The sequence below is a fragment of the Ursus arctos genome, unplaced genomic scaffold (assembly GCF_023065955.2).
Source record: "Ursus arctos isolate Adak ecotype North America unplaced genomic scaffold, UrsArc2.0 scaffold_28, whole genome shotgun sequence".
NCBI lineage: Eukaryota > Metazoa > Chordata > Mammalia > Carnivora > Ursidae > Ursus > Ursus arctos.
Window position 1 is genome coordinate 32,901,281 of NW_026622963.1, and position 26,457 is coordinate 32,927,737.

The 26,457-nt window shown below is 57.7% G+C and overlaps 2 protein-coding genes and 1 non-coding gene across 7 annotated transcripts in view; 2 read left to right on the forward strand and 1 right to left on the reverse strand.

The window, feature by feature from the left end:
* Nucleotides 1–9,480, forward strand: part of FANCI (FA complementation group I) — a 78,716-nt gene extending 69,236 nt beyond the window's left edge. For all 4 annotated transcript variants that reach the window (XM_026510451.4, XM_048220742.2, XM_057303682.1 and 1 more), the window contains exons 30-38: nt 43–111; nt 295–388; nt 683–870; nt 1,963–2,016; nt 2,099–2,158; nt 6,092–6,163; nt 7,544–7,639; nt 7,932–8,039; nt 8,821–9,480. In XM_026510451.4, coding sequence (XP_026366236.2) covers nt 43–111; nt 295–388; nt 683–870; nt 1,963–2,016; nt 2,099–2,158; nt 6,092–6,163; nt 7,544–7,639; nt 7,932–8,039; nt 8,821–8,901 — 822 coding nt within the window. In that variant the 3' untranslated portion in view covers nt 8,902–9,480. The remainder of the gene's footprint in view (nt 1–42; nt 112–294; nt 389–682; nt 871–1,962; nt 2,017–2,098; nt 2,159–6,091; nt 6,164–7,543; nt 7,640–7,931; nt 8,040–8,820) is intronic.
* On the reverse strand, nt 8,736–25,918 carry POLG (DNA polymerase gamma, catalytic subunit). 2 transcript variants are annotated; one of them, XM_026510452.4, is made up of 23 exons: nt 25,758–25,918; nt 24,215–24,994; nt 21,297–21,492; nt 20,256–20,420; nt 20,005–20,151; nt 19,778–19,857; nt 18,786–18,968; nt 18,550–18,704; nt 18,260–18,386; nt 17,148–17,384; nt 16,167–16,287; nt 15,916–16,020; nt 15,497–15,604; nt 14,271–14,431; nt 13,567–13,620; nt 13,344–13,461; nt 12,750–12,885; nt 12,402–12,648; nt 11,119–11,241; nt 10,829–10,997; nt 10,506–10,714; nt 9,669–9,829; nt 8,736–9,269 (listed from the first exon to the last, which is right to left on the reverse strand). In XM_026510452.4, the coding sequence occupies exons 2-23, from the start codon at nt 24,832–24,834 to the stop codon at nt 9,211–9,213; spliced, it is 3,681 nt and encodes a 1,226-aa protein (XP_026366237.2). In that variant the 5' UTR covers nt 24,835–24,994; nt 25,758–25,918; the 3' UTR covers nt 8,736–9,210. The 2 variants fall into 2 exon arrangements, with proteins under 2 accessions (XP_026366237.2, XP_026366238.2); XM_026510453.4 differs by lacking the exon at nt 9,669–9,829.
* Nucleotides 25,919–26,154: 236 nt separating this feature from the next.
* TRNAR-UCG (transfer RNA arginine (anticodon UCG)) lies at nt 26,155–26,227 on the forward strand. Its single transcript has one exon. It is a non-coding gene; the product is annotated as a tRNA-Arg (tRNA).
* The last annotated feature ends 230 nt before the right edge of the window (nt 26,228–26,457 follow it).

Consider the following 26,457-nt stretch of genomic DNA (forward strand, 5'->3'; position numbering starts at 1 on the left):
CCAGCCTTCCTGCAATCCCGTCTCCTCTCTCTGCCTCCTCAGGATGTAGAGGTGGAGAAAACAGACCACTTCGCAGTGGTGAATTTGAGAACAGCTGCTCCTACTGTTTGTGTAAGTGTGGACCCCCGAGCCATGGAAACAGCCTTGTCATTCCTTCCATTTTCGTCCCTGTGAGTGCAAATTGTCGCGGCTCGTGTCCTGAGGCCTGTAACCAGCCACAGTGGCCACGGGGGTTGTGTTTTGCCAGCAGCTGTGTGCACAGGGAGCTATGCCAGGCACTCTTTTCTTTTACAGTTACTTGTTCTGAGTCAGGCTGAAAAAGTCCTAGAGGAAGTGGACTGGCTGATCACCAAGCTTAAGGGACAAGTGAGCCAAGAAATTGTCTCAGGTAAGATGCATTGAGGGTGGAACGGAGAGAGTCCACCCCAGATTGGACGGCTGCATGAAAGTGCCACTCGATTTGTTTGTCGGTTTGAGCCGGATTGCCAGTGTGATGGGCAAGGTAGACAGCAGTGTGGCTTGGGATAGAATGGCTATCGATTCACTCTGCATGATGAATTACGTGCTCGTTGTCCCTACAGACTGCCCGTTTAAGCGCTGTTAGTTGAGTTCTAAGTCTCCTTCGCTTTAACTAGGAAATAAGGTCTGTGGGTTTGAATGTGCCAATTTCATTTCCCTTCAGAAGAGGCCTCTTCTCAGGCAACCCGACCTAATCATCCCATCGAGAAAGCCATCATCATGCAGCTGGGAACTCTGCTTACCTTCTTCCACGAGCTGGTGCAGACGGCCCTGCCATCGGGCAGCTGTGTGGACATCTTGTTAAAGGACCTTTGCAAAATGTACACCATCCTCACAGCACTTGTCAGATATGTGAGTATCTGCGAGATGACCCGAGTCACTCGGCCTGGGCAGCAGCCCACCGCGGTGGAACAGCCCTGTGCAGGACTCTTGCCTACCCCTGTGCGGGTTGTGGTTTGATTCTGGTTTGGTCAGTAGGTGGCAGGTGTCTCCACAGGCTAGGAAAAAAAAAAGCAGTTGATGGCATATTCTAAATCTGCTTTTAGAGCCCCCCCTTTTTGAGGGGCATATGTGGCATCTAATTGGGAGCGAATGCCTCTTCGAATGCCTTCTAAGACTTAATCTAATCGACAGCTATAGAATTCAGTAGCTGCCGTATTGCACACAGAATTAGACTATTTCAAACCAGTCTGGGCACTAAAGAGGTGTTTCTTCCTTATTTTGTTCCTTTAAGAAGTAAGTGTTAAATGCCTTCCAGGTCAGGTACGTGGGTGGGAGAAAGGTTAGTATTTTTAAATACAAGGCGTACTCCGCCCTGGGTTTGAGTTAATGCTCCCCAGTATCTGCTAATAACGAACTCTTCTCTTGCACTTGGACTATTTTTGGTCCTCAGCAGACATTCAGAAGGTGGTAGGCACTGGGTGACGTGGTTCTGACTGTAGCAGGGATCCATATTAAATACTTAGAAGGGCCTAGACAACCCGAGAAAGATGGTGGACGGCCACGCGCTGTCCCGAAACAGCAGTGCCGCCGTCTCTGAGAAGGTGCAGCTCTGGCCGCACGGCGTGGCTCCAAAACTTCCGTGCTGGAAATACCGAAAGCCTCTTCTCTCCTCTTCTCTTTCCGGGCATATTTTAAAGGAAAAACAGCAAAGTCTTTGGTTTTCTAGATGCAGGGGCCATCGGCCTGAAGGGTTTTTAAAGCAGTAAGCTGAACAAGTCAGAAACGGAAGCCCTTCGTTGCCTGTTTGGGAAGCTCGGGAGCTTTGGGGAGGGGACAGAGAAGCCTGGTGTCTAGGACTGTCTGTGGACGTGCTCGCTGGCTTCCTTTTCCCTCTCCGTCAGCAGTGAGGCCCACTGCCTTAGCTCGCTGACTCACCTGTAGGTGATAGCTGTCGGGGACGCTGATAGAGGACGTAGGCTAAACCTGGGAATCTTTGGTTAGTATCTCCAGGTGTGTCCGAGCTCCGGAGGAATTCCGAAAAATATGGAGAAGTTGGTGAGTTGAAAATTCCTTTCCTAGGAATGGGGGAAGCCTTCTATTCCTGCGTTTGCATTGGTCTCCTTCTCTCTTGCTGCAGGTGAAGCTGTCCGGTTCTCATCTGACCCCCCTATGCTACTCTTTCATTTCTTACATACAGGTAAGTGATTCAGGGTCAATACCAAAATAAATCTTCCAGGAAGAAAGGACTTCTTGTGTCCCCAGGGGACTGCTTGATCCCGTGAGCCCAGTGTCCATGCAGTTTCCTCCCAGTTACCATAAGCCAAAGGTGCCCACTTGGGACCAAGCCAAGGCTTGAGGTATTTACAGCAAAGAAATCTTTAATCATACAAAGAACAAAAGTTTTTCTTACTTTGGAGAAAGTGTTTGATATGTTTGCATTTGGAGCAGGGAAGGAACACGCATGATGGGGCTGCGACTCGGTTCATATCTGGGTGATCCTAAATCCATGCCATGGGCCATCCTTTGGTCTGTGAGTAAAGAAGCAGTAAGCACATAGAGGGCTGAGGTCCGACGGTGCCGTGTCTGTGGGAGCACCAACCCTTTCAAGGAGTGGAGGGCATGTGGGCTGTTCTTGTCAGGTGCCCAGACCCCTTTTCTTCTCCTCCTAAATTGATAAAGTAATGGGCTCTTTCAGGACTAGGAGAAATTTTTTTTTTAAAGATTTTATTTATTTGACAGAGGCAGCGAGAGAGGGAACACAAGCAGGGGGAGTGGGAGAGGGAGAAGCAGGCTTCCCGCTGAGCAGGGAGCCTGATGTGGGGCTCGATCCCAGGACCCTGGGATCATGACCTGAGCCGAAGGCAGGCGCTTAACGACTGAGCCACCCAGGCGTCCCAAGATTAGGAGAAATTGTAAATGGCATTGAGTCACGGTACCACCAGGTTCTGTCGTCCCTGATGCACTGTTACTGTCGGCTTAAACCAGGGATTTTAGGCCTCTGCATTGTTGACATCTCTTGAGCCAGATGATTCCTCGAGGTGGGGTCTCTTCCGTGCATTCTGGGTTATTTAACAGCATCCCTGGTCTCTACCATCTACCAGATGCTGGTAGTGGCCCCCTAGTTGTGACAACTGAAAATGTCTCTAGAAATTGCCAAATGTCCCAAAAGGGCAAAATCACCCCCAGTTGAGAATCTGGCTTAAACACATGAAGACCCACGGTCTCCCGAGGCCACTTAGTCACAAGGCAGGTGGCAGTTACTTGTCTTCAAAGAGCCAAGCAGATGTGCGCTAATGGGTCAACCCCAGCCAAAAGTCCAGTTGTGTAGAGCGGCGGCTCGGGACCCCTTGTGTCGCGATGGCTCACTTGCTCTCCGCCTCTGCGTCGCGCACAGGCCCATCTTCCTGTCGGTAACTGCTTCATTCTGCGCATGGTGAGGGGTGCGTCCCCTGCCGTGCTGAATCCGTGACCGAGTGGCCCGCCACCCGGGTTTGGCCCGAGGAGTTCTGAGTCGTGTGCCCGTAGTTGAGGCTCTCTGTCACCTTGCCTTTGTACCAGGCGTGTGGTCTGGGTCAGGCCCCCTGTCAGGTCACAGGGAACGGCCTGCTCTCCCCAGGCTGTTGCTTCTGCCCTCCTTTAACCTTGCCTGCACGCTTGCTCAGAAATGTTCACATAGGTGCCATCCCGTCAGACTCCTCTCTCGTCTAAATAGGGGGTGTGTCCCTCCATTGCTCAGGTCACGTTCGGAGCTCCCGCTCTCCGATAAGGCCCCATCTCACAGTGAACCCAAGAGATCGAGACAGTCCTCCTACAGAAGGGTTAGGTGCGAAGAGCTTGTCCATATTTCTCATCTTAGAGATTCGTGGTACCCGAGAGCAGAGTAAAGCTGCTGAGAGCTCCAACAGTGTTCAGTGGTAGTTTTCAAATCTGTTCAAGAACTTTTCTTTTTTTAATAACAAGTACTTGTTGGCAGAATAGCGGTCCAAAGAAAACAGCTTGGGAACCAGTGCGGCAAGACCATATGCGTTTCACCAGAGCAGAGAACCCTCACCTGTCTCTACGGCCGTGGCCTGGTGTCACGTCAGGCTCTTGTCACTCACCCTCGTTCCTCCTCACCACACCTCATGACCCGTAGGTGCCCTTGTAAGCGATGGGAAAGGGTTAGAGGCGAATGCAGAGAACGAGAGCTAGTTCAGAGGCAGAGACTTGAACCCAGGTAGTTTGAGCCTGCGGCAGGGGTCAGCAGACTTTTTCTCTAAAAGGGCGGAGAGTACACGTCGCAGGCTATGGTCGGTCACGTTGTCCTCTGCCATCGCAGCAGACTGCGTACGACTGTGCTCTCGCGAGACGGTGCTTTTGGAAACAAGCGTGGGCTGGATCTGGCCTCCGGGCTGTAGTTTGCCAGCGCCTGCTCTCCAGTCAGCTGGTATTTGGTGACATGTAAGCTCTTGGAGGGGTTCGAGTTTGTGTTTCTGACCCCATCCTCAAGCATTTTCTTCTGTGAATCACCAGGCGTCTCCTAGACTATTCTTTCCCCACGTGAGAAAAACCGATTTGTGTGTTCTCAGGCTGCTCTCCCCCTTCCACATCTCCATTTGACTTAAAGCCCTCCTGACACGTCAGCTGACCCACAGGCAGACATTTTTCACGGACTGGGAGATGTGCTTCATGACAGCCCTGGGCAGAAGGCCTATGGTTCCATTAATTCCATCTCCTATCTAGAAACCAGGATTGCATTTGCCGCATGTTTCAGAGAGCTGTTCATGCTCTTACAGCCCCCTCTCTCCTTCCCCACAGCCTTGGCTCTCAGCGGGAAGCAAGCAGTGAAAACCAGTACTCCAAACCCTTAGCATCCCGCCCAGAGCGGTGCACCCTTAAAACATGCCTCTCGGGACACCTGGGTGGCTCAGTTGGTTAAGCGTCTGCCTTCGGCTCGGGTCCTGATCCCAGAGCTCTGGGATCAAGTCCCACGTCGGGCTCCTTGCTCAGTGGGGAGCCTGCTTCTCCCTCTGCCTGCCGTTCCCCCTGCTTGTGTGCTCGCTCTCGTGCACTCTCTCTGATAAATAAAATCTTTAAAAATAAATAAAAGATGCCTCTTCTGGCTGGGAGTTTAGTCCTCCTGAATCAGCAGGAATGGGCAATGGACAGGGATTGATTTAAGGAGTTTCAGCAGGGTCCCATCTTGGGTCCCACCTCTGGAGACACCTCGCTTCTCAGTTGGTCATATGAGTTCTGTCCACGGCTGCCTCCCTGCCCCTCTCTTAAAAGGGCCTCCCTCACCCTCTACCATGTGTTCCGGGGCTAAAAGTAGACTTCTTCATACCAGCCCCTCTGGAATCCCTGCCGTTTCTCGGTTTCCAGAACGTGCCACATGGACTAAGACTCCTGCCTCTCACATGGTTCCAGTGGTACCGTTCTCCCCATTTTCAGGTCTCTGTTTTTGATTCTCTTACTTGTCCCATGGGACAGGGGTGTTCATTCCCAGCAGGGACGGAACAGCCCTTCAGGTAAAAGTGCCTGTTCGTGTAGCTCGCATGTGGTGGTCTTGACTCTCTTCTAACTTTCCCTTGGTTCCCTTTATTCTTTCTCCAGGAGCTCTTTATCCTGCGATATTTCCAACACAGGAAGCGTTCCTATGACCTTGAAACCCTTCTCAAGCACATAACCACAGGCATACAACACATGTCTGGGGTCTGCCTCTAAGTGGGAAGACGGAAGGCCCTGGGAATGGCTTCTCTGGCTTTCTCTCCTTCATGGAAACCCTTTGAGCCAACTGCCCAGTTGGGAAATCCCCATTCCTGCCGCCGTCCTCACGGTCCCCATTGTCACCATCCTCCGGACCTCACTAGTCCCTTGGCTGGCCTGGTGTAGGAACAATCGGTCCTGCCCTCGCTTCCACGTGCTAGTTCTAAGAGCAAGATTGTAAACCTCCCAACAACAAAACCCCCCAAATATCTGAGGATCATAAAGTGTCCCAAAATGTTCCCCATCTTCCAGCCTCTGCTGCTGGTTCTCTCTTTGCCCAGACTCGGTCCCCTTATGCACCCCCCATATTCTGCCATAATCATCTTCTTAGAAAATGACCACCAGCATCTTCGGGAGTGAAGAGAATTTGTTTCTGTGTCTTTAGAACAAGAAGAGTCAGAGCCTGAAATGTACAGGAGAGAAGAAGGGGAAAGCCGCCGCCGTTGCCACAGCCATGGTAAGCAGCTGCCACTGGCGGACACGGCAGCACCGGGGGACCGTGACAACATGCAGTGACAGAAGCCGGTCACCAAAGCCCATGTGCAGCGGGATTCCATCTATAGGACACACCCAGGGCCGGCCAATCTGGGAAGACAGAATGTAGATTAGTGGTTGTCCAGAGGTGGGGGGTGCCTGCTGAAACAGGGGCGCGGTTCCTGCGGGGATGAAAACGCCCTGCGGTTGACCACGGAGGCAGCTGTGCGCCTCTCAGTGTGCTGCACGCTGCGCTGTGCGGTGTAGACGGCTCAGCTCCGGGCCGTGCGCATTGTAGCTCCTTGACGTGCTTACAAAAACGTGTGTGTGGCTGCTTCTCAGCTCACAGATTGTGTGTTCAGAGGGAACATCTGTTTTCTCTGAGCAAAAAGCCACACACTTTATTTAGGAAGCACCCAGAAATCTTAAGCTCTTCCTTTAAAAATGGCAATGGCTTAGGATTCTCATGGGGAAGGAATTGTTTTAGGAAAAGTTAATGAGCTTAGAAGATGGTCCCTAAAGCACATGTAAGGGGCGGGAGCAGGGACAAGGGTGCTCTGGGACACTGCTGGCAAAGGTGCCCATCCACAGGCCGGGGAGTGGGGGTTGGCCATAACCGCTGAATTTCAGGAGCCCTACCCTCGTGCGCTTTCCGGCAGTTGTGTTTGCGGGAGCGGAGACTAAAGGCCCACGTGCAGGACAGTCCCACGGTGTTGTTTGCAGAACTGAAGTATTGGAGAGAAGTGGGCCCACCGAGTGGCCTGGCTAAATAGGTTCTGTAGTGCATTATACTGCAGGACACGGGCATGAGAAAGAGATTTTAATGTTCAGATATAGAAGTATCTCCAAGATACTGGTCCCATCTTTATTTTCCCCCCACATCCTTAGTTGTGGCCTTTATTTAAAAAAAAAACCACCACGTTGATGTGCATGTAGTTTGGGAGGACCTACAAATCACAAGTCTGACTGGGGGAAATAGAATCCCAGCAGTGAGAAGGTCACATAGACCAGAAAGGGGGACAGAGCCGTTGCAGAGTGAGCTCCTGGTGGCAGAATATCAATCAAGCCAGGGCGGCAACCAGATTTCTACAGGCGGCCCTTCTTTCAGCCAGTCTGCAGAGCAGTAAATACCGAGAATTCTCAGCCGGAGATTTGGTGCTGTCTTTCCAGTCCTTTGATGAGATTTAACTGCAAGAAATCTTAGATTGCCAGAACATAAGGAATCCTGCATTTGACTGGAAGACAGACTAGCTTTTTCCTGCCAAGCCCAGGGCAGTTCTGCTACTGACTGCTTTGGAGGACAACCTCAGAAACCTCTGAACCTGAAATCGAAGTCTTAGGTCTTCTCTTCTTTGTCCTGTAGGCCAGAGTTCTTCGGGAAACCAAGCCAATCCCTAATCTCATCTTCGCCATTGAACAGTATGAAAAATTCCTCATCCACCTTTCAAAGAAGTCCAAGGTGATCACGCTGTTCTTTTCTACCATTTCCACTTACCTGGGAGGGGCTGTGGCACACTGCAGCAGCACAGGGCAGTGGGGAAGAAACTAGAACCCTCCCTCTCTTTGCTTTCTGCCATCTGATGGCCTGAGTTCAGACCTCACGTAGGAACTACGATAAAACAGGTCAAGCGGGTATGCGTGCTTTTGGGAGAACTGAAGGGTCGGTCAAAAGCCGTGGAGGCTGCCCCTGTGGCCTGGCGGGCCCTGTCCTCCCGCAGGAAGACCCGCCCACACGCACAACTGTGTCCCAGGTGAACCTGATGCAGCACATGAGGCTCAGCACCTCGCGGGACTTCAAGATCAAAGGCAACATCCTGGACATGGTTCTTCGAGAGGATGAGGACGACGGACACGAAGAGGTCAGTGCCTGCTTCTGACTGGACGCCCTCACAACTGGTTCCAGGGAGCCCCCCCCACCCCCAGAGGAAAAGCTAGGGCGGTCAGGCACGGCCGAGACCACGGCCTCTCGGACAAGGGCTGCAGATTTCAGACCACGCGAAGTCACCCACATTGGTGCACGTTTGGGGTAGACCTTTCCAGAAAGGGGGTGAGGACACAAGTTCTTACCATGGGTCCTCCTCGTGACCTTTCGAGCCACTGGAAAATGACTACCCCAGGGTTATAGCACAGCAACCGGTTAGTGGAACCGGTCTCCCCGCCCTCCTCGAGGTAGGGCTTCCTCCAGTTCCCCCGTCCCTCGGCCTCCTGCGCCCTTTCGTTGTGCGGTTGCTGAGCACACCCCCGGGGGCTCCCAGACACTTCAGCAGCTCAAGTGTGTCTGAGATGGAAGTTCACCTAAGACACCCTCAGTTCTGGCTCCTCAAAAATTGAGAAGCTACGTTTTTCAGATGATCACATTCCAGGCCAGAGGGTGCCCGGCCCGGTCACCGAGCTGGTGGCAGACCCACGGAGGCGCCTGTCCCCTCGCCCCCTGCCTCTGGCTCAAGGGAGGGCCTCGGTGCTCGGCCCCCTGGGAGGCCTCCATTTTCTTCCACTGTCGGAACCACCTCCTAGCAGTGGGAAGGGGGAGAAAGCAGGACTACCACAGGCTTTGATGAGAAGATAAAGGATTTTTGTTTTTATTTCCACTGCCTCTGAGCAGGCTTATCACATTTGAGCGTTACTTCTCTCCCCCGCTAGGGCACTGCGTCAGAGCACGAGGGACAGAACAAAGAACCAGCCAAGAAGAAAAGGAAAAAAGAAATGAAATGCCTGAGTTAATGTGAACTTTGGGGCTTCTGCTTTTTTTTTTTTTTTTTTTTTTTTTAACCCAACAAGCAACAGTGCCCCCTTGTCCTACAGCCTGCACCGCTGGTGGCATCTTGGCTCTGAACCCACTGAACTCCACTGCACCTTCCCTCGGGGGTGGTCGTTCCCGGCAGGTCCTGCGCCTGCAGAGGGCTGGCCTCCCGCGAGCCCTTTCGCAAACAGCACAGCTGCGCGCCTGAGTGTGGGAGCCCGCACCGCCCCGATGGCGCTCCACGGGAGCAAATCCGGGGCCTGCAGGCAGAGCTGCGGTCCAGGCCAGCGTCACGGTTCCAGGGAGCCTTTGGTGAGTTCAATGATCTGGTAGATATCCAGCGCTTCACCTGAAAGACAGTGCAGGGTGGTGAGCGGTGCCCGGGAGCCAGCCAGGAGGGAGGGAGGAGGCGGAGCGACTGCCAGGGATGGGAAGGTGCCGTCTGGTTTCTTTCTGTATAAATAAGTTTGTGTCAGCTTATTTTCTTTTTAAATGTATCTTTCTGCTTTGTTTGCTATTCAAAGCACAGTTTCTTAAAATATATTTCTGGTGTGGTCGAAGAAGAGTATTTGAGTTCTGGCTTCTTCCGTCGTGTGCTGTGAACACCGTGTTCACTGGGGGCCCAGGGCACACTATCCACTGGCACCGCCCGGACGGCGGCTGTCTTGAACCTCCTGTGGTCTGAGACCATTTGGGTCCATCTTACATTTTACACATAACGAACAGAGAAGTGAAGTGTGGAGCTTACCCTGGGGAATCCCATATCTCCTTTCCATCCCAGTCGGGTTGGAAGGGGTTTTACAATCCATGGTCACTTCCTTCCTGAGGCACTGGTCAATATCGACTGTGCTGAAAAAGGCGACTGACTGGGGCAGGTCATTCAGACCCAGCTTGTAGGCAAACATGCACCTGCAAGAGACCCGATCTCTCAGGCCCGGCCCCTCCCCCCGAAAGCAAGCCATGCAGTTAGGGATTCGAAACATGCCTTTTTCCCCCCCGAAGTTCAGTATCCTTTACTGATGTAAAAAAAAAAGAAAAATGCACTTCCTGGGCCACTCAACATTCAAATATACGAGGACTCTGTTAGGCACAAGGCCCCAGGGGGAAGATGGAGAAGGCCGTGGAGACAGCGTGAAGTACTGTACACATTATTTACCCATTAGGACAGATGTGCTTCCCAAACTAGTTCTGAATGGCAAACTGACATGAACTATAATTACTAAATTCAACCATGGAAACTAGGAATCTTACTATAAGAAAATATAGTTCAATATAGAAAATTTTTTTAAGCCATGTCTGAGTTTCAGACTACCACCAGAAAACATGGTGAATGAGGCCTTACGAACTTTTGGCACTTAAGGAAACATTCACATCTCAATTTTGCTGGAACTGAGAAAAGCTGTCCAAGGTGTGTGTCTGTCTAGGGGAGTCCATGACAGCAGCTCCTCTCGGCACACCTCACCACCTCTGTGATCTGGTTGGGTTTATGGTCTTTCCAAACCCAAAAAATCTCTCTTAAGGCCGGTCTTACTAAGAACAGAAACGTTCATTCCCTGGGAGATGCCGGCGGCCGGGCCCCGCGTACCTGGTCAGGAGGTTGGTGACCTGCAGAGCCAGGGCCGCGCGGTAGCGGTCCTCCTCTCGCACCAGGTAGCGGACCTCATCGTGGATGCTGATGCAGAAGCGCCCGTCGATGGCGAATTCCTCAAACAGCCACTTCATGGCCACGAGCATGAGGTGTAAATAGTCCACGGCGGAGCTCTGCACCACCCAGTTCACACGGCTGGTCATAAACTGGGGGGGAGGGGGCCCGGGTCAGAGGGGCTCTGCCACACACGGCTCACTGTGGGGAGAGGTGGCACGGGAGCCCCGCCCCGCTCTCCCCATGCCCCGAGGGCAGCGAGCTACCTCCCCCTGGACAGCCGAGGGCTCCAGGGCCCGGCTGATGCGGCAGCCCAGCACCGGGGTACACGGGGTGTCAGACATGGCGATGCTCTCCAGCTTATTGAACATTTCTGACTCTGTGCCCCCCATCCAAGCTCGTTCGGCAACCACCTCCCACTTCTTCCAGCGTGACCTAGGGGCCAAGACAAAAAAAAAAGGCAAGCTTTGCCTTTCAGCATCTCAGAACTAAAAACGAAGCATCCCAGCTCTCCCAGCATGAGCCCGCCCAGACCCTCCCTCCAGCCTTCACTCACTTCCTCGAAGCTTCTCTCTGGATCTTGCGCAGATCCTGCAGGGAAACCCAGCCATCTTCGGTCCTGTCCACGGGGAGGTGCAGCTCCCTCACGAGCCACTCACCCTCGTCCGACAGCCGATACCTGGGGGCAGTGTCACCGCCATCATTCCTGTGGCCGTGCCTCCTGCGCGCCCAGCCCCGCGCTCCCGTGTTCACGGGCACCTGGCTCACGCCTGTCCCCGCACGCTCTACCTCAGGGGGAGAAACAGGCTGAGGGCGGGTAAGTGACTTGCCAGGAAGAGGCGCAGCCAGATGGGAACCCGTGCGGGCTGAGCCACGGGAGCCCAGGAAAGGGCTGACTCCGACCGAGGAGCCAGCACTGTCACTACGTCCTCTTGCTGCAGACACGGAACTGCCCGGGGACCACCGGGCACCACGTTTAGTTCAGGAGGCAGAAGGGCTATGACCCCAGAAGGGAGAGGGTAGGAAACGGGATACTCCTTAAAAAGGGCATTTGGAGAAGACCTACAGCCAAGTCAGGCTGACCACCTCCGTTCCCACTGCCCCAGACTCCCAGGTTCTGTGTGGCCTCGGACACCACCAGGCCTGTCCCCTAAGGGCTCCAGAGGCACGTCACGCATGTGCTCTAAGCTGCACCGGGGCTTCCTCACCACCCGTGCCCTCAGCACAGACACCCATGTGACACCTTCAAAGGTCTCCGCAACTAAGGCCCGACCTCTGTCAACACCACTCTGCTCCCCGCCCCCCAGCACACGGTCCCCACGCTGCAGGCCGCACCCACGTCCTGTGGTCACACACCCCTGCACCATCGCCTGCTTGCCCTTTAGGCTCCCGAGGCGGCCCAATTGAATGTGGCCACTGTACCGAGTAGCTACACTAGTTAGAACCGTCCCCTCCTCCCTCACCCTTGCTTCAGGGGCCCTCCCTGAGCACACGGGAGGTGGAAGCACCAGAGGACACAAGCTGGAGCCCCCAGTGTGCCCCAGCTGCCCCTGCCAACGCTACGCCCCGCCCCTCCCGCTTCCCTCGCTCGCTCTGCCCGGGAGGCGTGGGAGTTCCCAACCCGCGCGGCTGCTAGCTCTGCCTTAACTCCCGACGAAAGCTGGTTCAGGTTATTCAATGAGCAAATGCCAACCACCCTGGAGCCAGGTGAGAGGTCTGGAGGGAGAGCAGCCGAGAGGGCTCAGGCCACGGGGAAAGGGAGACGGGATGAGCGCGGTAAAAGGGCACAGAGCAGGCCTAAGGCCCTGGGGGTGACATGGACGGGGTAGGGCTCCTCACCGGCGAAGGCCCTTGGTGACGGCGTACATCTGCTGGGCCTTCTCGGCCGCCTCCTGCCGTGTGAGCCGGTGGTTGAACTGCATCAGCAGGCGCTCCGCGAAGGGCTGCCCCGCCCCGTAGATGCGGCCATAGTTGAAGATCTTGGCGTGCTCCCGGCTGATGCCCACGGTCGCGGCGGTCTTACTGTGTAGGTCGGTGCCCCTGCTCTTCCTGCCCTGCAGTGTCATCCAGCCGAAGGCCGTGCAGCCTGGGGGTGGCAGGGGAGGCAGGTGTGAGAGAGGCGGCTCGGAGACGTTCTACCAGCGCCGTGGCTGCCTTGGCGTTGGCCCAGGCCCGGCTCCCGCTCACCGTGCATGCGGGCGAAGTGCGCGTCTCCAAGCACCGCCGCGATCCACAGCTCCTGCGAGTCCACGTCGGCACCCACGAGCACGTAGCCAGGGGGAGCCTGCACCATGGCCTTCAACTCGCTGCCCACTCGGTCGGGCTGCCGAAGAGGGAGGTCAGGCCCTACCCAGATACCCCAGCGAGACTCCTCCCACCCCACTCCTGGAGCCAGGCTTGGCTGAGAATGCTGGGCCTTTCCTGAGGGGGTGGGTTTTAGGAAATGCCAAGCACTGCCCCGAACTCCAGTCCCAGGTGTTCCTGGGACAGCCTAGCAGCACTGGGGGTGACAGGGTAAAGAACCCCTCCCTCCACGCCCGGCCCCACCTCCGCTCCAGCACAGCTGTGCATGTCATGCACCGTCAACGTGTGGCTGCGAGGGGCTCAGGCCAAGCTCACTGAAGGAACTGAAGAGCCGCACAGCTAGATCTGAGCTGGAGTCCTGCCTGCCCCAGATCTGATGTTCCTTTTCACGCTCCTCGCTGAAAGCCCTCTGCACCCCAGTTTCGAAGAGACCCAGGAGAGGAAGAGCGGGGACCCTGACGTGCAGAGGGCACATACCCGGGCATTGCTGGCGGTGAGCCACGTGGGCTCCACAGCCCGGCGGGTGATGGTGCCAGCAGTCACCACCTGAGGCAAGATGGCCCCATAGCGGCCTTCCTCGTCATAGTCGGGGTGCCTGGCAGGGTGGGGGAGAACATGAGTCTCGGCAGCTTGCTTTGGGCCTAGGTCCCCCTCCCCCCACTCAGTCCTCCTGTCCCCACAACCACTTGGCAGGCCATACCTGGTCACGGCACGGGGCAGAGCCGACCTGGGCAGCCACACCACCATCTGGGAGCTGTGGGGACAGATGGACTGAGGCTTAGAACAGCCAAGAGGAGCGGAATCCACCCCCACGCCCAGCGTTAGGGGCTACTGCGCCCCCTCCTGGCCCAGCATCACCCTCTTCCCACAGACTTCACTTAGGGCGGGCTGTAGCACAGCCAAGGCCTGGGGCCCTAGAATCTGCCATCCAGGAGCACACGCCATCTGTGAACCGGCCGGGCCTCCCAGAGAGCTTCTGCTCTACCCAAGCACCTCGGCCATGCTTGGGGCGGACCTTGGCCAAGACGGCAGCGCCCTTCTGGCAGCCAGTCCTGCAGGGAGCCCCCTGCCATCGCCAGCCTCGGGTCCCCACTCCCAGGCCAGGTGCCCTCCACGCTCCTCAGCCACATCCAGGACTGCGGCAGCTCCACCCTCAAGGCCCTACAGCACCTCTCTCTACCTGAACATGGAAGCTGAGGCTAGGAAGGAAAAGGACTGGCCCGTCATCACATGGCACCAGAACCACAAGCAGCCAAGCCTCACGACCGTAGCTGGGCTGTCCCTCCAGTGCAGCATGGTGGGGGCAGGGGGCCTGGGTGGGAAGTGGGTAAAGGGGGTCCCAGGGCTGCCATAACCTGGCCAGGGGCATGGATAACATATCTCTGCCCTCCTGTGGTCGCCCACCTGATTCGTTTATGGGCATTCCTCCAGAAAGAAATCATTTTGTTGATCTCCAAGGCACGGGGCCCACTGGCACCTCCTGGGCCGGCCTGCAGGGTGCCATCCTCCATCTTGGGCAAGAAGTCCTTGGCAAAGGGGCTGCCCACATTGCAGCTGCTACCATCCTGAAAAGGGCAAAGGAAGTAGAAGCTGGAAGCTGATGGCAGACCCGACTAGGGAACCCATCGATGCCCTGCGCACCTCAAGTCTGCCCACCGAGCCCAGAACCTCGAGCAGAGCAGTCTGGGGCAAATCCCTAAGGGCAACATGCACATAAGCACAAGGACTCAAACACGTCTGGCTCCCTCCCCACAAGGCAGCCAACCCCCTTTGTTTTGGGGGGGTGCCTCCCAGATCCCCAGCAGATGCCTCAAACCACAGCGCTGACCCATACGTGCTTTTATCCTATATGTATTTATGATAAAACTTATAAATCATACAGTGTGGTGAAATTATCATGAACAGAAATATCCAATAAAATGGAAATGTAACAAACTAATAAAAGTTATATGAACCGGGGGCGCCTGGGTGGCACAGCGGTTAAGCGTCTGCCTTCGGCTCAGGGCGTGCTCCTGGCGTTATGGGGTCGAGCCCCACATCAGGCTCCTCTGCTAGGAGCCTGCTTCTTCCTCTCCCACTCCCCCTGCTTGTATTCCCTCTCTCGCTGGCTGTCTCTATCTCTGTCAAATAAATAAATAAAATCTTTAAAAAAAAAAAAAAAGTTATAAGAAGCGGCTTCTCTCTCTCTCTCAAAACATCTCATGTACTGTATTCGCCCTTCTGGTGCTGACGTGAGCTGGTAAGATGCCTCCGCGAGGAGATGAAGCGAGGTGAGCAACATGAGCGTGGTGCCGAAGCGTCACGTTACTAGCGACCACCCGACAACATGTCAGCTGAAATCATCTGCTTCGGGACCAGGGCTGACCCGGGTAACAGACCGCCATCGGCCGACAGAAGCGTCGACATCACGAAACGTGTGTGGTGCCTGACAGGCCCCCTCGACTGCTCCACCACGCCCCTCGCCACCCCATTCTCAGGAGGCAAGACTCCGAGAGACGGGGAACTGTCTGCAACCGCACCCCGCCCACCATGCATGTCGTTCCTGCTCCAAAGACACTTCTGGGCTGAGTCACTGGTCACCCGGGCCTCCGTGAGGGCAGCACAGGACAGGCGCAAACCAGGACACACACCTTGTGAGGCAGCTTGAAGAACCAGCAGCCGGGGACGTCCACGTCGTTGTAAGGTCCGTTGCCATGGTGATAGGCTGGCTGGCTGGCTTTGGGGCCACCAGCAGCAGTCTGTGGGGGCCACACACCTAGATGAGGCCCTGCTCCAGCACCTGCATTCGGCGAGGGCCACGGGGTAGGGTGTGGGAAAAGGGCCTGAAGCAGCCAACGGTGTGCTGAGAAATGGCAGGACGGCCACCAGCCTCAGGCTCCCTCCTTGGCCTCCAAAAACCGCCGGGACACCCAAGGGCAAGACAGTGTCTCTCCACCCCGCCCCGGGACCTTGGGAACTCTCTGGCGGGGAGAGCTACTTGGGCACAAGAGCAGGGCCCGTGCCCGCCGAGCGCCCGCCCAGAGAACCCCAGAGCAGAAGCCCCGCTCACCAGAGCCGGGGGCTGACCGGGGACTGCCGCTCCACAGCGCTCTGCCCTGGCCTCCGCCTCGGCCTCCATTTCCGCCTCCACTTCCAGGCAGCCCAGCTCTTCCACCTGGAGGGGCCCGGGTGCCCAGGACATAAAGCAGCGGACCGGCCTGGGGTGACCCACCCAGTACCCCCAGAGCACCGCCCCCACCCGGAGGCCACCAGTCCTTGGAAGGGAGCAGACTCCAGAGCCCAGGTTCGGGGTGCCCTCACCGTCTGCCACATGGTGCTGCCGTCGGCGAGCAGGAACTCCTCCACCAGGCCTGCCTGCTGGGGCTCCGGCTGCTGCTTCCCCTGTTCAAGACAGTGCTTCCTGTACAGGGACTCGATGGCTCTGGGCAGAGAACAGCGGCAGCGGCCTCTGATTACTGGGGGCCCGCTCCGGGCCAGGCAGCTCACTGGGGCCTTCCACAACTCCCCTCACTTAGGCCTCAGAACCGGCTCTGAGGCAAAGGCAGACAGCGCTCTCCCTGGTTTTCAGACAGGGAGTGACAAATCGCAAGCCAACCGCAACACGCCAGTGGCAGGCAAAGGTGCGAGGGCTGGTCTGACCCAATCTAAGTGCCTCGCCAGCTTGCAGGGGCCGCCTCTGCTGGGAAAGCTCTGGGAGCGGAGCAGCTGCCCCTGCTGGACCCCGGCCCCTTTGTCCCAAGGGCCCCACAGGTGACTCGGGCTGTCCTGCAGAGCTGGGCCTCCCAACCTGGGCCACATCAAGTGCCATGGCTTGTCCCCAACAGCCACCTGTCCAAAGCTCAGGGTTTAGGATCTCAGACAAGTCAAAGGACTTTCCTAGGCCTTCACTCTGCCAACCGCACGATGTGGGTAACGCTCTAACTCGCGCGGCTGCCTGCGCACAAACGAGGGAGCACCACACAAGGGTCAACCACAGAGTAGAACTCGTGCTCGATAAACTACACAAGGAAGGAAAACTGCCCATCTGCCGGCTGCTTCCGGCGGCCCCTGCTCCACACGCTCCTGCGAAGGCAGCTGTGCCGCCGGACCGAGGGCAGCAGGGCCTCAGGCCTCCACGCCCCCGCGGGGCTCAGGCCCCACAAGTAAAGGGCAGCCGTGGAAAAAAGGACTCGCTCCCAGACTCTCAGACCCCCGCTCTTCCCACTGGCCTGAGCCAGGCTTGGGTTCTCCAGCAAGAGGAAGGGGTCCCTCAACGCCACCCTTTCCTTCCCTGAGCCTCACCTGTAGGGACAGGCCACCCCCGCCGAGGCCGGGGCGGTTTCCGCGGGCGCCTGGGCCAGGTTGTCCCGCCGCCCAGGCACCAGGTACCCCCAGCCATGCCGCTCCGAGTAGTGCAGAGGGAAGCCATCCCAGGTCATCGCCATGAGTTTTGGAGTGACCCGCATCTGCAGGCTGAGAAGGCTGGGGCCCGGGGTCCATGCAGGGTCATCTAGCCGGGGGCAGAGTTTCCGGTACCACCTACGCCCCACCAGAGGAGAGCAGCGTCACCATGGTGGGGGAGGACAGCACGTGACTGCAAGCCAGGCTCCCTCTCCTGCGACCTCCCTTCAAAGCCCCGAGGCTTTCCGGTGACCTCAGCCTATAGTCACAGTCCCCTCCCTCTGAGGGTACACCCATGCCCCCCAGGAAGTCAGAAGCCTGGGCCCACAAGCATGGCCCGGCACCGGGCCCCTTCCCAAGCTCCATTCCATACAGGGTAACTGGCCACAGGAGACAGCAGATCTGCCCCACTGCTGCTCCAGGGACACACCAGGGCCTTCGGAGCCCCATCTCGCACAGGCTGTTCACCACAGCCAACCCGAAGGCGAGGCAAGTAAGGCACCCAGGGTGCACAACTTAAGAAGACCTCACTCTCAGGGTCCTGAAGGTGCCATGTCTACACCCTGCCATTCACCCTGGCTGCCCCATTTTCTCATCTCGGCCTGTCTGTGAGGCTCAAATAAAAAAAAACCCTCCTCAAGGAAGCCTCCCCTGATCTCTCCCAGCAGAGTTAGGTACTGTCCCAACACTGCTCACTCCTCCTTCTCATCGTGAATGTAAAGACCAACTGCACTGGCACCTCCTAGGGAGAAAGCAGCTCCCAGAAAGGAACTGTGTTCCCATTTGCACCCCGAGTGGCTGAGCTGGGCCCAGCATACAGCAGGTGCTCGGTGCACTTGCACTGAATGAGACCAGCGAGCCGGGGGTCAGAGCGAGCAAGTGACTAGAAGACAATGCACGGCAGCAGGTCAGGAAGGGCCCCCCCCACACCACCCCAGTTCTGGAGCCCAGGACAGCGGAGGCCTAAGGGGGGAGAAGGGTAGACTCTGCATATAGGAGGGGCTGGGGCTCACCCAGGGTGTCCAGGAAGGTGCTGGGGCCGCTTGGGCAGGACCTCTGCAGTCCCCTTCAGGTGCTCCAAGCAGGCACGAGCCATGCCATCTCGCTGAACCTCCTCCTCCTCACTGGGGGGGCCAGGGTCTGCACAGGGTGGGCAGGACCATCAGGGCCAGAAGGCTCTCTCCAGAAGACCTGCCCAGCCTACTCAGCTCTGAAAGGCCGGAGCGACCCCTTCCAACGATCCCTGGGTCCCAGGACTGTCCCAGGGACCATCCCTGCCCCACCTCCCACCCATGCTCCCCACCTTCCTGATCCTTGGGATCCCCAGGGGCCCCAGCCCCCTCGATGGGCAACTTGCTGGCTGCAGTAGGCTCCTTCCTCTTCACCTTCTTTGCCTTCTTCTGCTTAAACTCTTGCAGGTCCCACTCCAGGTCCCAGAGCCAGGGGTCTTCCTTGTACCTGCAGAGCCAGTCCACCGGGGCAGGGTAAGGCCGAGCCTGCCCGTGCGCACCTAGATCCTGCGTCCCAAGGCCTGCCTACCTCTGTCCTGAGAGCAGCTGGCAGGCGTCATTGGCCAGGTCCATCAGCGACTTCTTCATCTCCCGCTGGAGCTCCTCATAGGTGCTCTGCGCCTCCGCCAGGTACCGCTCCCAGTTCTGGTTGACGGGCAGGTAGGAGACCCCCATCTCCAGCATGCCAGCCAGAGTCACCGGGTGGGGGCACCTGGCAGGGGCCAACACCGGGGCGGTCAAAAATGGCCACAGAAAGCAAGGCTTGGGCCCCATCCTTGAGCCAGTCCGGCCAGCCTCAAGCCGACCACCCAGGTGGCGTAGCTCTGAAGACAGACCAGGGTCTCGAGCCCAGCTCGACGACTTTGGAGCTGTGAGACACTGAGTAAGTCGCTTTGTCTCTCTGAGCCTCAGTTCCTTTATCAGGTGAAGACAGTATCCTCCCGTCCTCAGGGGGAACGTGGCAGTTACAGGTGAAAGTGAAAACCGGTGCCATCTCCTGAGTCACGACTAAGTGCCAGACGCTGTGCTAGGTCGCAGACAAACCGCACACACCTGGGGCGGCCAAGTACTATCTGCGTATGCTTCACGCACAGAAACGCTGAGGCTCAAAGAAACCAAGCGACTTGCCCGAGGACAGATGAGCAAGGTAGACAGTCGATTTGAACCAGGTCTAGGTGACACTTGTGACTGGTCACACCATAAGAGTGACTCACTAGTAAACATGACCAAGATGGACGTGAAGCCCCGGGCTCAGGATCTGGGTAAAGAGAGGGTGCTGAAGCCCCCAGACCACACACATGAAACTCCAGCACAGCCTCAGCCCTCCCCTCCAGGGCCTCTGTAGAAACCCAGAGTCCAGGACCCAGGTGGCCATCACTCCACTCGATGGCTCCATTCTTTCAACCCACAAAGGCTAAGGTCCACAGGCTAAGAAAGACCTGGCACCACCTTTTGACAGAGGACCAAGGTACCAGGACCCTGCTGACCCCCAGGGGTTCCCCCACCAGGGCTCCCCCTCACCTCTCCAAGAAGAGCGGGAGCTGCTGCTGGAAAACCTCATAGGTGGCCCACACGTCCTGGGCACAGTACTGCATTAGGTCCTGGCACAGGCGACAGGAAGGCGCTGGGTGGGCAGCCATCCCACTGCCATCGCCGGGCCTCAGGGTCAGGTCGGGCAGCTACACTCCCTGGGGTCAGCTAGGGGCTGCCACGGCCCATCCCCCCAGAGCCCCTCTCCAGCACTGTACCTGGAAGTTCTCCCGGATGTCCTTCATGCTACCCCTGACAAACAGTTCTCGAGGTTCCTTCTCTAAGGGAGGCCCCCCCACATAGAGGCCGTGAACGTCTGCCAGATTATTGACACTGCTGATATCCAGCCAGTCCCAGGATGAGACCTGGGGAGCCAGAGCAAGGAATTCAGGTCAGCCTTGGGACAGACAGGCAGGCTGGTGAGACCGTCCCAAGCGCCCTGCTCCGGCCTCCCGCCGTGAGCTCTCACCACTGGGCCACTGGCTTTCTGCGGGGACTTCTGGCCCCGTTGCGTGGGGTGCCGGGCCTTGCGCTTGCCCTGCTTGGCGGCCATCCACAGACTGCGCTGGAAGCCGCTGAGCCCTGAGATGGCCATGTGCATGCTCATGGTGTCCAGGAAGCGCATGCGGGAGCCCTGCAGGGGAGAGAGGCTGGAGCTGAGGCCACCCGGCACCGCCTCAGCCTCGGGGTCACCCCACTCGCCCCACCTCAGCCGCCTCCCATCACACGGCCTTCCAACACTGAAGCTCTCCTCACGCTTAGACCCCCGGCCGTGACAGGCTCGCCCTCCCACATCCCAGCCACCCTCAAAGGTACAGGCCCGGCTCAGTCCCAACACATAAGTCCTTCCCAGCAACCAGCAACAGCTCCAACGGCTGCCTTGGAAACACAGGGGCCAAATCGAGGCCTTCTGGGCTCCCAGGCTCAGCCCCCACCCCAGCCCTGTCGCTCACAAGCTCTGTGGCCCTGTTCGGCCCTGTTCAAGGCTGCCCTCGCCTGGCCTGCCTTTCTGCTGGGGTGACTGTGAGGATGCGATGGAAGAACACTCCCCATACCATTAAGAATGCCACAAGCACCCACCCGGTGTGCACACCGTTCAAACCTCCCCAGCAATCCTGCCAGGTGACTTCTGCCAGCTCCCTTTTACAAATAAGGAAACTGAGGCTCAGGGACGTTAAGGCGCTCACATGTCTTGTCCCTGGCTGAGGCAGGATGCGAGCCCAGGCTGTGTGGCCCAGAGCTTCCAAAGACCCACACTAAGCTCTAAAACACCACACGGAAAGAAGGGGTCTTCGTACTCTCTGACAACTCAAGTCCTGCACCAGGCAAGTCCTGGGGAATGAACTCCTAGGCACAGGGACCAGGCGTAGGGCTAATCGACAGGGGCGCTGCAGTTGGTACAAAGACGAAGGAGACACTGACCGGGAAAAGCAACACCTTCCCTAGCCCCCCGGGATCAGAGCCTTAGGCCACCCCGTGCCAGAAGCCACACTGGCCCCAGGAACCTTACCTGGATCAGGTACTGCTCCCTGATATGCGCTCGATCAAAGGAAACGTTGTGCCCCACCACTAACTGCTCTTGCCAACCGCGCTGGGTGGGGCCACCGGCACTGGCAGGGACCTCCAGAGGAATGAGGTCAGCCGGCGACAGCTGGCTGGTCCAAGAGTAACGCTCTTCCACCAGCCGCCGGCTGCACCAAGAATACCTGAGGGAGGCGAGAGGCAGACGGGCTCGGCACAGAGGCAGCACACGTCCCTCCGCAACACCCACCGCACACCTACCGCCGCGAGCCGGCTCCTGCACTAGCAGCTGGGACTCGAGCAAGACCAAGGGGTGCTCCCAACCCTCACGGAGCCAGAGAGCGGGTGGGGGCGTGTGGGAGGGAGGTCATAAAAGCTCCTTTACTTTTCCCTTCCACAGATAAAAATGGAGCTAAACGCCACGGCACTGGGTGTCCTTCAGAGACACCCGGCCTGGACCCCGCCAAGGTGTTTGTTAGGTCCGGCGTTCCCGAAGTCGGTGCTGTTTGTGGGCACTGTCAACCCCTCGGGTCTATAAGCACAAAACAGCAGGTGTTCAAAACGCTAGTAAGGGAGACAGACAATTACAACAGAATCCAAAGTGGGAAATTTATTTTTTTTTGGTTGAAAGTGGCAAAAAAAAGAGAAAAAAAGAAAAAGACAAACGCTGCACATGTACAGGATGAATCATCTAACAGCTGGAAAGACTCTAAAGGACAAAGAGCACACTGTGCACCTTGGAGCAGGTGCTGGGCCTCTCTGAGCCCCCCCAGGAGAGCCGAGGGCAAGCGCGGGACCGCAGGGGCCGGGAGGGCAGAGGAAGAGCACTGCGTGTGGGCGCCTGACCCTGACTCGGGAAAAGGCTGGAAGGTGCTCCAGATCCACAAGGCTGAGTGGGGGGAAACTGAGGAATGACGCCAAAGGGTCAGAGCCACTCAGCATCAAAGTGCATGACGGACGAGGCGTGGCCGGTGTAGCCGCACAGGAGCTCCAGGCAACCCTGGGGTGGGGGGGCATCTGCCTCTACAGTTTCAACACACACAACCGTGGTTTCCACAGGGGAGGGGGCTACGGGCAGAAAGCAGTTCCTGGTTTTAAACCTGCTAAAGTCTAACTCACACTCCAAATGGTGGCGATACACTCAGGGACTCAGGCTGCAACCCCCTCCCCCGTCAGAGCCCTTACAAACACCAAAGAGGCTGGAAGATGTCAAATGGTTGAGGCTACGGTGATGGCAGAACTCTAGGTGCAATGAAAGGCCAGACTGGTGTCAAGATCCAGGTCTCCAGCCGCACAGAGCCGTCTTACTACACGTGTGTGATAAAAAAGAAGCCAACATGCCAACAGGGTTTGCACGTTCAAGATGATTCAGATCAATGCCATTGACTCTCTACGCTTGTCCTGGGAATCTCAGACAAATGTTGGCACCTGTGTGATGTCCCCTAGTGTGACAACCATAGTCCTCAGCCACGCCTTTGGGAAGCTGCTCTGCGGGATGTCTAAGCAGCCCCCCCACCCCCACCCCAAAATTTCGGGCTGGCCTGGAACGTGAGGTTACACAGCCACGGGACAGGGATAGGTCCAAGTTCACAGCGGACTGCTCGGAGGGCCCCACCTGGTACCCCCGCGCCCCCGCCAGTCAGGCTCCCAGGAGGAAGGCCCCCACGGGAGCCCAGGCCTCGCCACCACGCAAAACCACCACGCAAACCGAGCAGCGCCTCCAGTACCACTGGCAAGAATGGAATGAGGATGAGAGGAGGATGGGGAGGACAGGGAGAGGAAGGAGGAGGAAGAGAAAAGGGGACTTGAGGTAAAATGGCCAAAAACGACCGAGAGATCAAAAAACAAGTCTTTCTTGTCACTGATTTCCTCGTTTTCCTTCAGCCACCACAGCCTGCTGTACCTTCTCCACGGCGGGTGCTACTCCCTCTATTTTGACCCTCAAGTTACACAGTAAGCACTGAGATTCTCATCTCAACTGGAACTAAATCAATGCGGAATCTGGTTTTGCTCTTTTCAGCCATTAATGCCTACCTTATCTATTTAGCCATGTTTTCACCATTTTCAACTGCATATTTAACATTTCGCAGCTTTCTTTACAAAGATGTAGCTTCCAATAGGAATAAAGAAACTGCTAACTTTTGTGCTGGCCATGCCTGAAAGCATTAGGGTTGTAAATAGTATTTTAATCCTGGAATGAAGAATAAAAAAGGGGAGAAACAGGACTACCATCATTGTTTGAAAAAGAAACGTGGGTAGCACTTAGATGTTATTTAAAAAGAAGAGAGAGAGATTTGGATATACCTTTTGGGGACCAAAATGCCTGTTTGGGAGGCTGGGGGCAGGAAGCAACGTCTCTCAACTGGGGGCAATGGGGGGGGGGGGTGCTACCTTGGGGTGGGAGTGTGTTTGGTGACACGGTGGGGCTATTTGGTCTGGCATTTAAGGGAGTGTCTGGGGACGCTAAATGTCTTGTACTGTCTGGGACAGTCCCGCCAAAGGGAGATTTCTCCTGCCCAGGATAACCAATAGCATCCCCAAATAGAAGCACTGTTCAAACGTCTTGGACAAACTTCTCAGGAAGCTATTAGGGGAGAGGGAAAGGCACCAAATCGAGGTGGTCTCAAGTGGTCTCCCCTACTACCCCAAGTACAAGCTACTGTTCTCCACACGGCCCCTATCACCGCCTGCTATTTGCTTGGGTGTTTACTGCTTGTATCTTCCCACCAGAAAGTAAACTCTGTAAAAGCTGGGGTCAGGCCTACTTTAGTTCATCACGGAATCCACAGTCCCTAGAAGAGCACCTGCGTGGCACACAGTGGGAGCTCAGTAAATGTTCACTGAACCGAACTATTAAGCTGGGCCCCCCATCTGTGCTGAAGTCCCCTGAGCCCAGTCCCTACTTACCAGGCCGAGGGGGATATGGCCACCGCCAACGTGGGGCAAGTTCCCTCTGCCAAGCAGACCTCCACGTCGAACACCAGGGCCCGCTCCTCGGGGATGGCCACGGGTTCGGCCTCCCCCGCGGGGCCGTACCGGGTCCAGCCCTCCGCCCAGGCCCAGCTCGGGGGCCGGGGGGGCAGCTGGGCCTGCAATAATGAGTTGGCCGCCTCCAGGTAGGGCAGGCTCTGCTTCTGGGCCAGGAGGCGGAAGTGCTGGTCCAGGCCGCCCCCGTAAAGGGGCGGCAGGCGCAGCTCTACGTCCGGCAAGGGCGTGGCCGGCTGCCCCCAGAGCCCGTGCTTCTGCAGGTGCTCGACGCTGCGGCGCACCGCGGCCTCGCCGGGCGTCTCCCCGCCGCGCCCGAAGATTTGCTCGTGAAGCCCTCTCGACAGCATCTGGATGTGCAATGGGTTGTGCCGCAGCTGCCCGCCCTCCGAGGATGGCGCTTGCTGCGGCGGCGGCTGCGGCTGCCCGTCGCTGGGGACGGGGTCGGGGCCGGAGCTGGAGACCCAGCGCCCCGGAGCTGGAACTGGCCCTGGCCCGACGGTGGTGGCGCCGGCCACCCTCTTCCAGAGCAGACGGCTCATGGTTGGTGCAGGGAGCCCCCCGCTGGGAGTCAAGGCACCTGGCTTTGGGCTCCAGCTTGGCTGCTTTTACTGGCCGAAAGACGTGGAGGGAGACACGTCCTGTCTCTGTTTTCCAGTCAGTGAAATGGGTCTGACCATGCCTGCCTTCCACCCACAAATCCTGAAGAAGACAGACGATATCAAGTGTTATTTCTTACACGTGCGTTACGTGTTCCGTGACGAGCCGTCACTCCTCGAGCACTTACTGCGTCCCAGGCACTGCGCCAGGCGCTTTTAGGGACAGTTTCTCACTGAAGCACCGAACAACCACGGGAATTACCAATACCCCACCAGGGGACACTGAGGTTCAAGCAGGTGCATCAGTGAACTTGGGGGAGGCGGCGGCAGTGGTTAAGAGCAACGGTCCCGGAGGAGGACGCGGCGGGTTTGAATCCCGGCTCTGGCTGTTAGGAGATGCGTGACCTTGGGCGAGCTCCCTAAGGCCCCAATCTCCTACTCCGTAAAATGGGGTTACGGATTCTGTCACACGGGACCGCTGTTTGGGTGACTCAGGGCAAAGCAGTCGCGAGACCCGACCCTCGGCAAACGCTCGGCAAACCGTGGCTGCCATCACCACGGCCGGCGCGGCCCGAGGGCCTACCGCCGCCAGGTGCCAGCCCCCGGATTCGAACCCGCAGGGCTGGCCGTCGGCCCCCGGGGCCCCCACCCACGCCCGGGCTGTGGCCCCGCCGACCCAGGGCGCCCTGCAGGAGGCGGCGGCCCCCGCGCGCCCGGCCGCCCGCCCGTGCCCGGCGGCGGCGCCGCGGTGCGCCCTGGGACGAGCCTCCGCCCAGCTCCGGGCCTCGCTCCCTGACTGGAGAGGGAGGGGCCGCGCCGCCGCTCGGCGACCCGGCCTCCCCCCACGGGCCGAACCCGCCGGAAACCTCGGTCAGTCCGCTGCTTCCCGGGCCGCGGCTCCCGACCCCAGGCCGACGGAGCTGCGTCTCCCTCCGCGCGGCCTACGCAGCCTCGGGGTGGCGTGTGGCCTCCACCGACCAGTCCGCCTCGCTGGCAGCCGCAACTTCCCGTCTGCGCCCCGCTCCGTCCCGCGGCTACCCAAGAGGCAGGCGGGAGACTCCCGGAGCGACCAATAGGAGGGCCGCAAGTGGACCGGTCCGCCCGCAGGGGAGAGAGGGAGACTTCCGGGTGGGCTCTCCCTGCGAAACTCTGGGAGCCAAAGTCCAACCTCCCCTGCCCAAGGAACAAATGGATTGGTCCCACGCAAGCCGGTGGGCGGTAGCGATACTTTTCAGATTGTCCACAGAACACTAGGCGTCGGGCGGCCGCGTGGCCTAATGGATAAGGCGTCTGACTTCGGATCAGAAGATTGCAGGTTCGAGTCCTGCCGCGGTCGCGAAGGGTGTGCTTACAATTTTTGGTCTCTTCCTCCCTAGGAAGGTAGCGTGGGGACCGTAGGAAATGTGGTCTCCGGTTTCCACCCCACACTGCGATCTGGGAACGTTCGGATCCTCAGAAGTAACGGCTCCCGCCCGGCACGTCCCTGTGAAGTTACTCGCCTACGTGTCCCAGGCGCGGGCGCGCATTTCTAAAATGCACCAGCCGCGGGTACCCCCACGCAGGCGG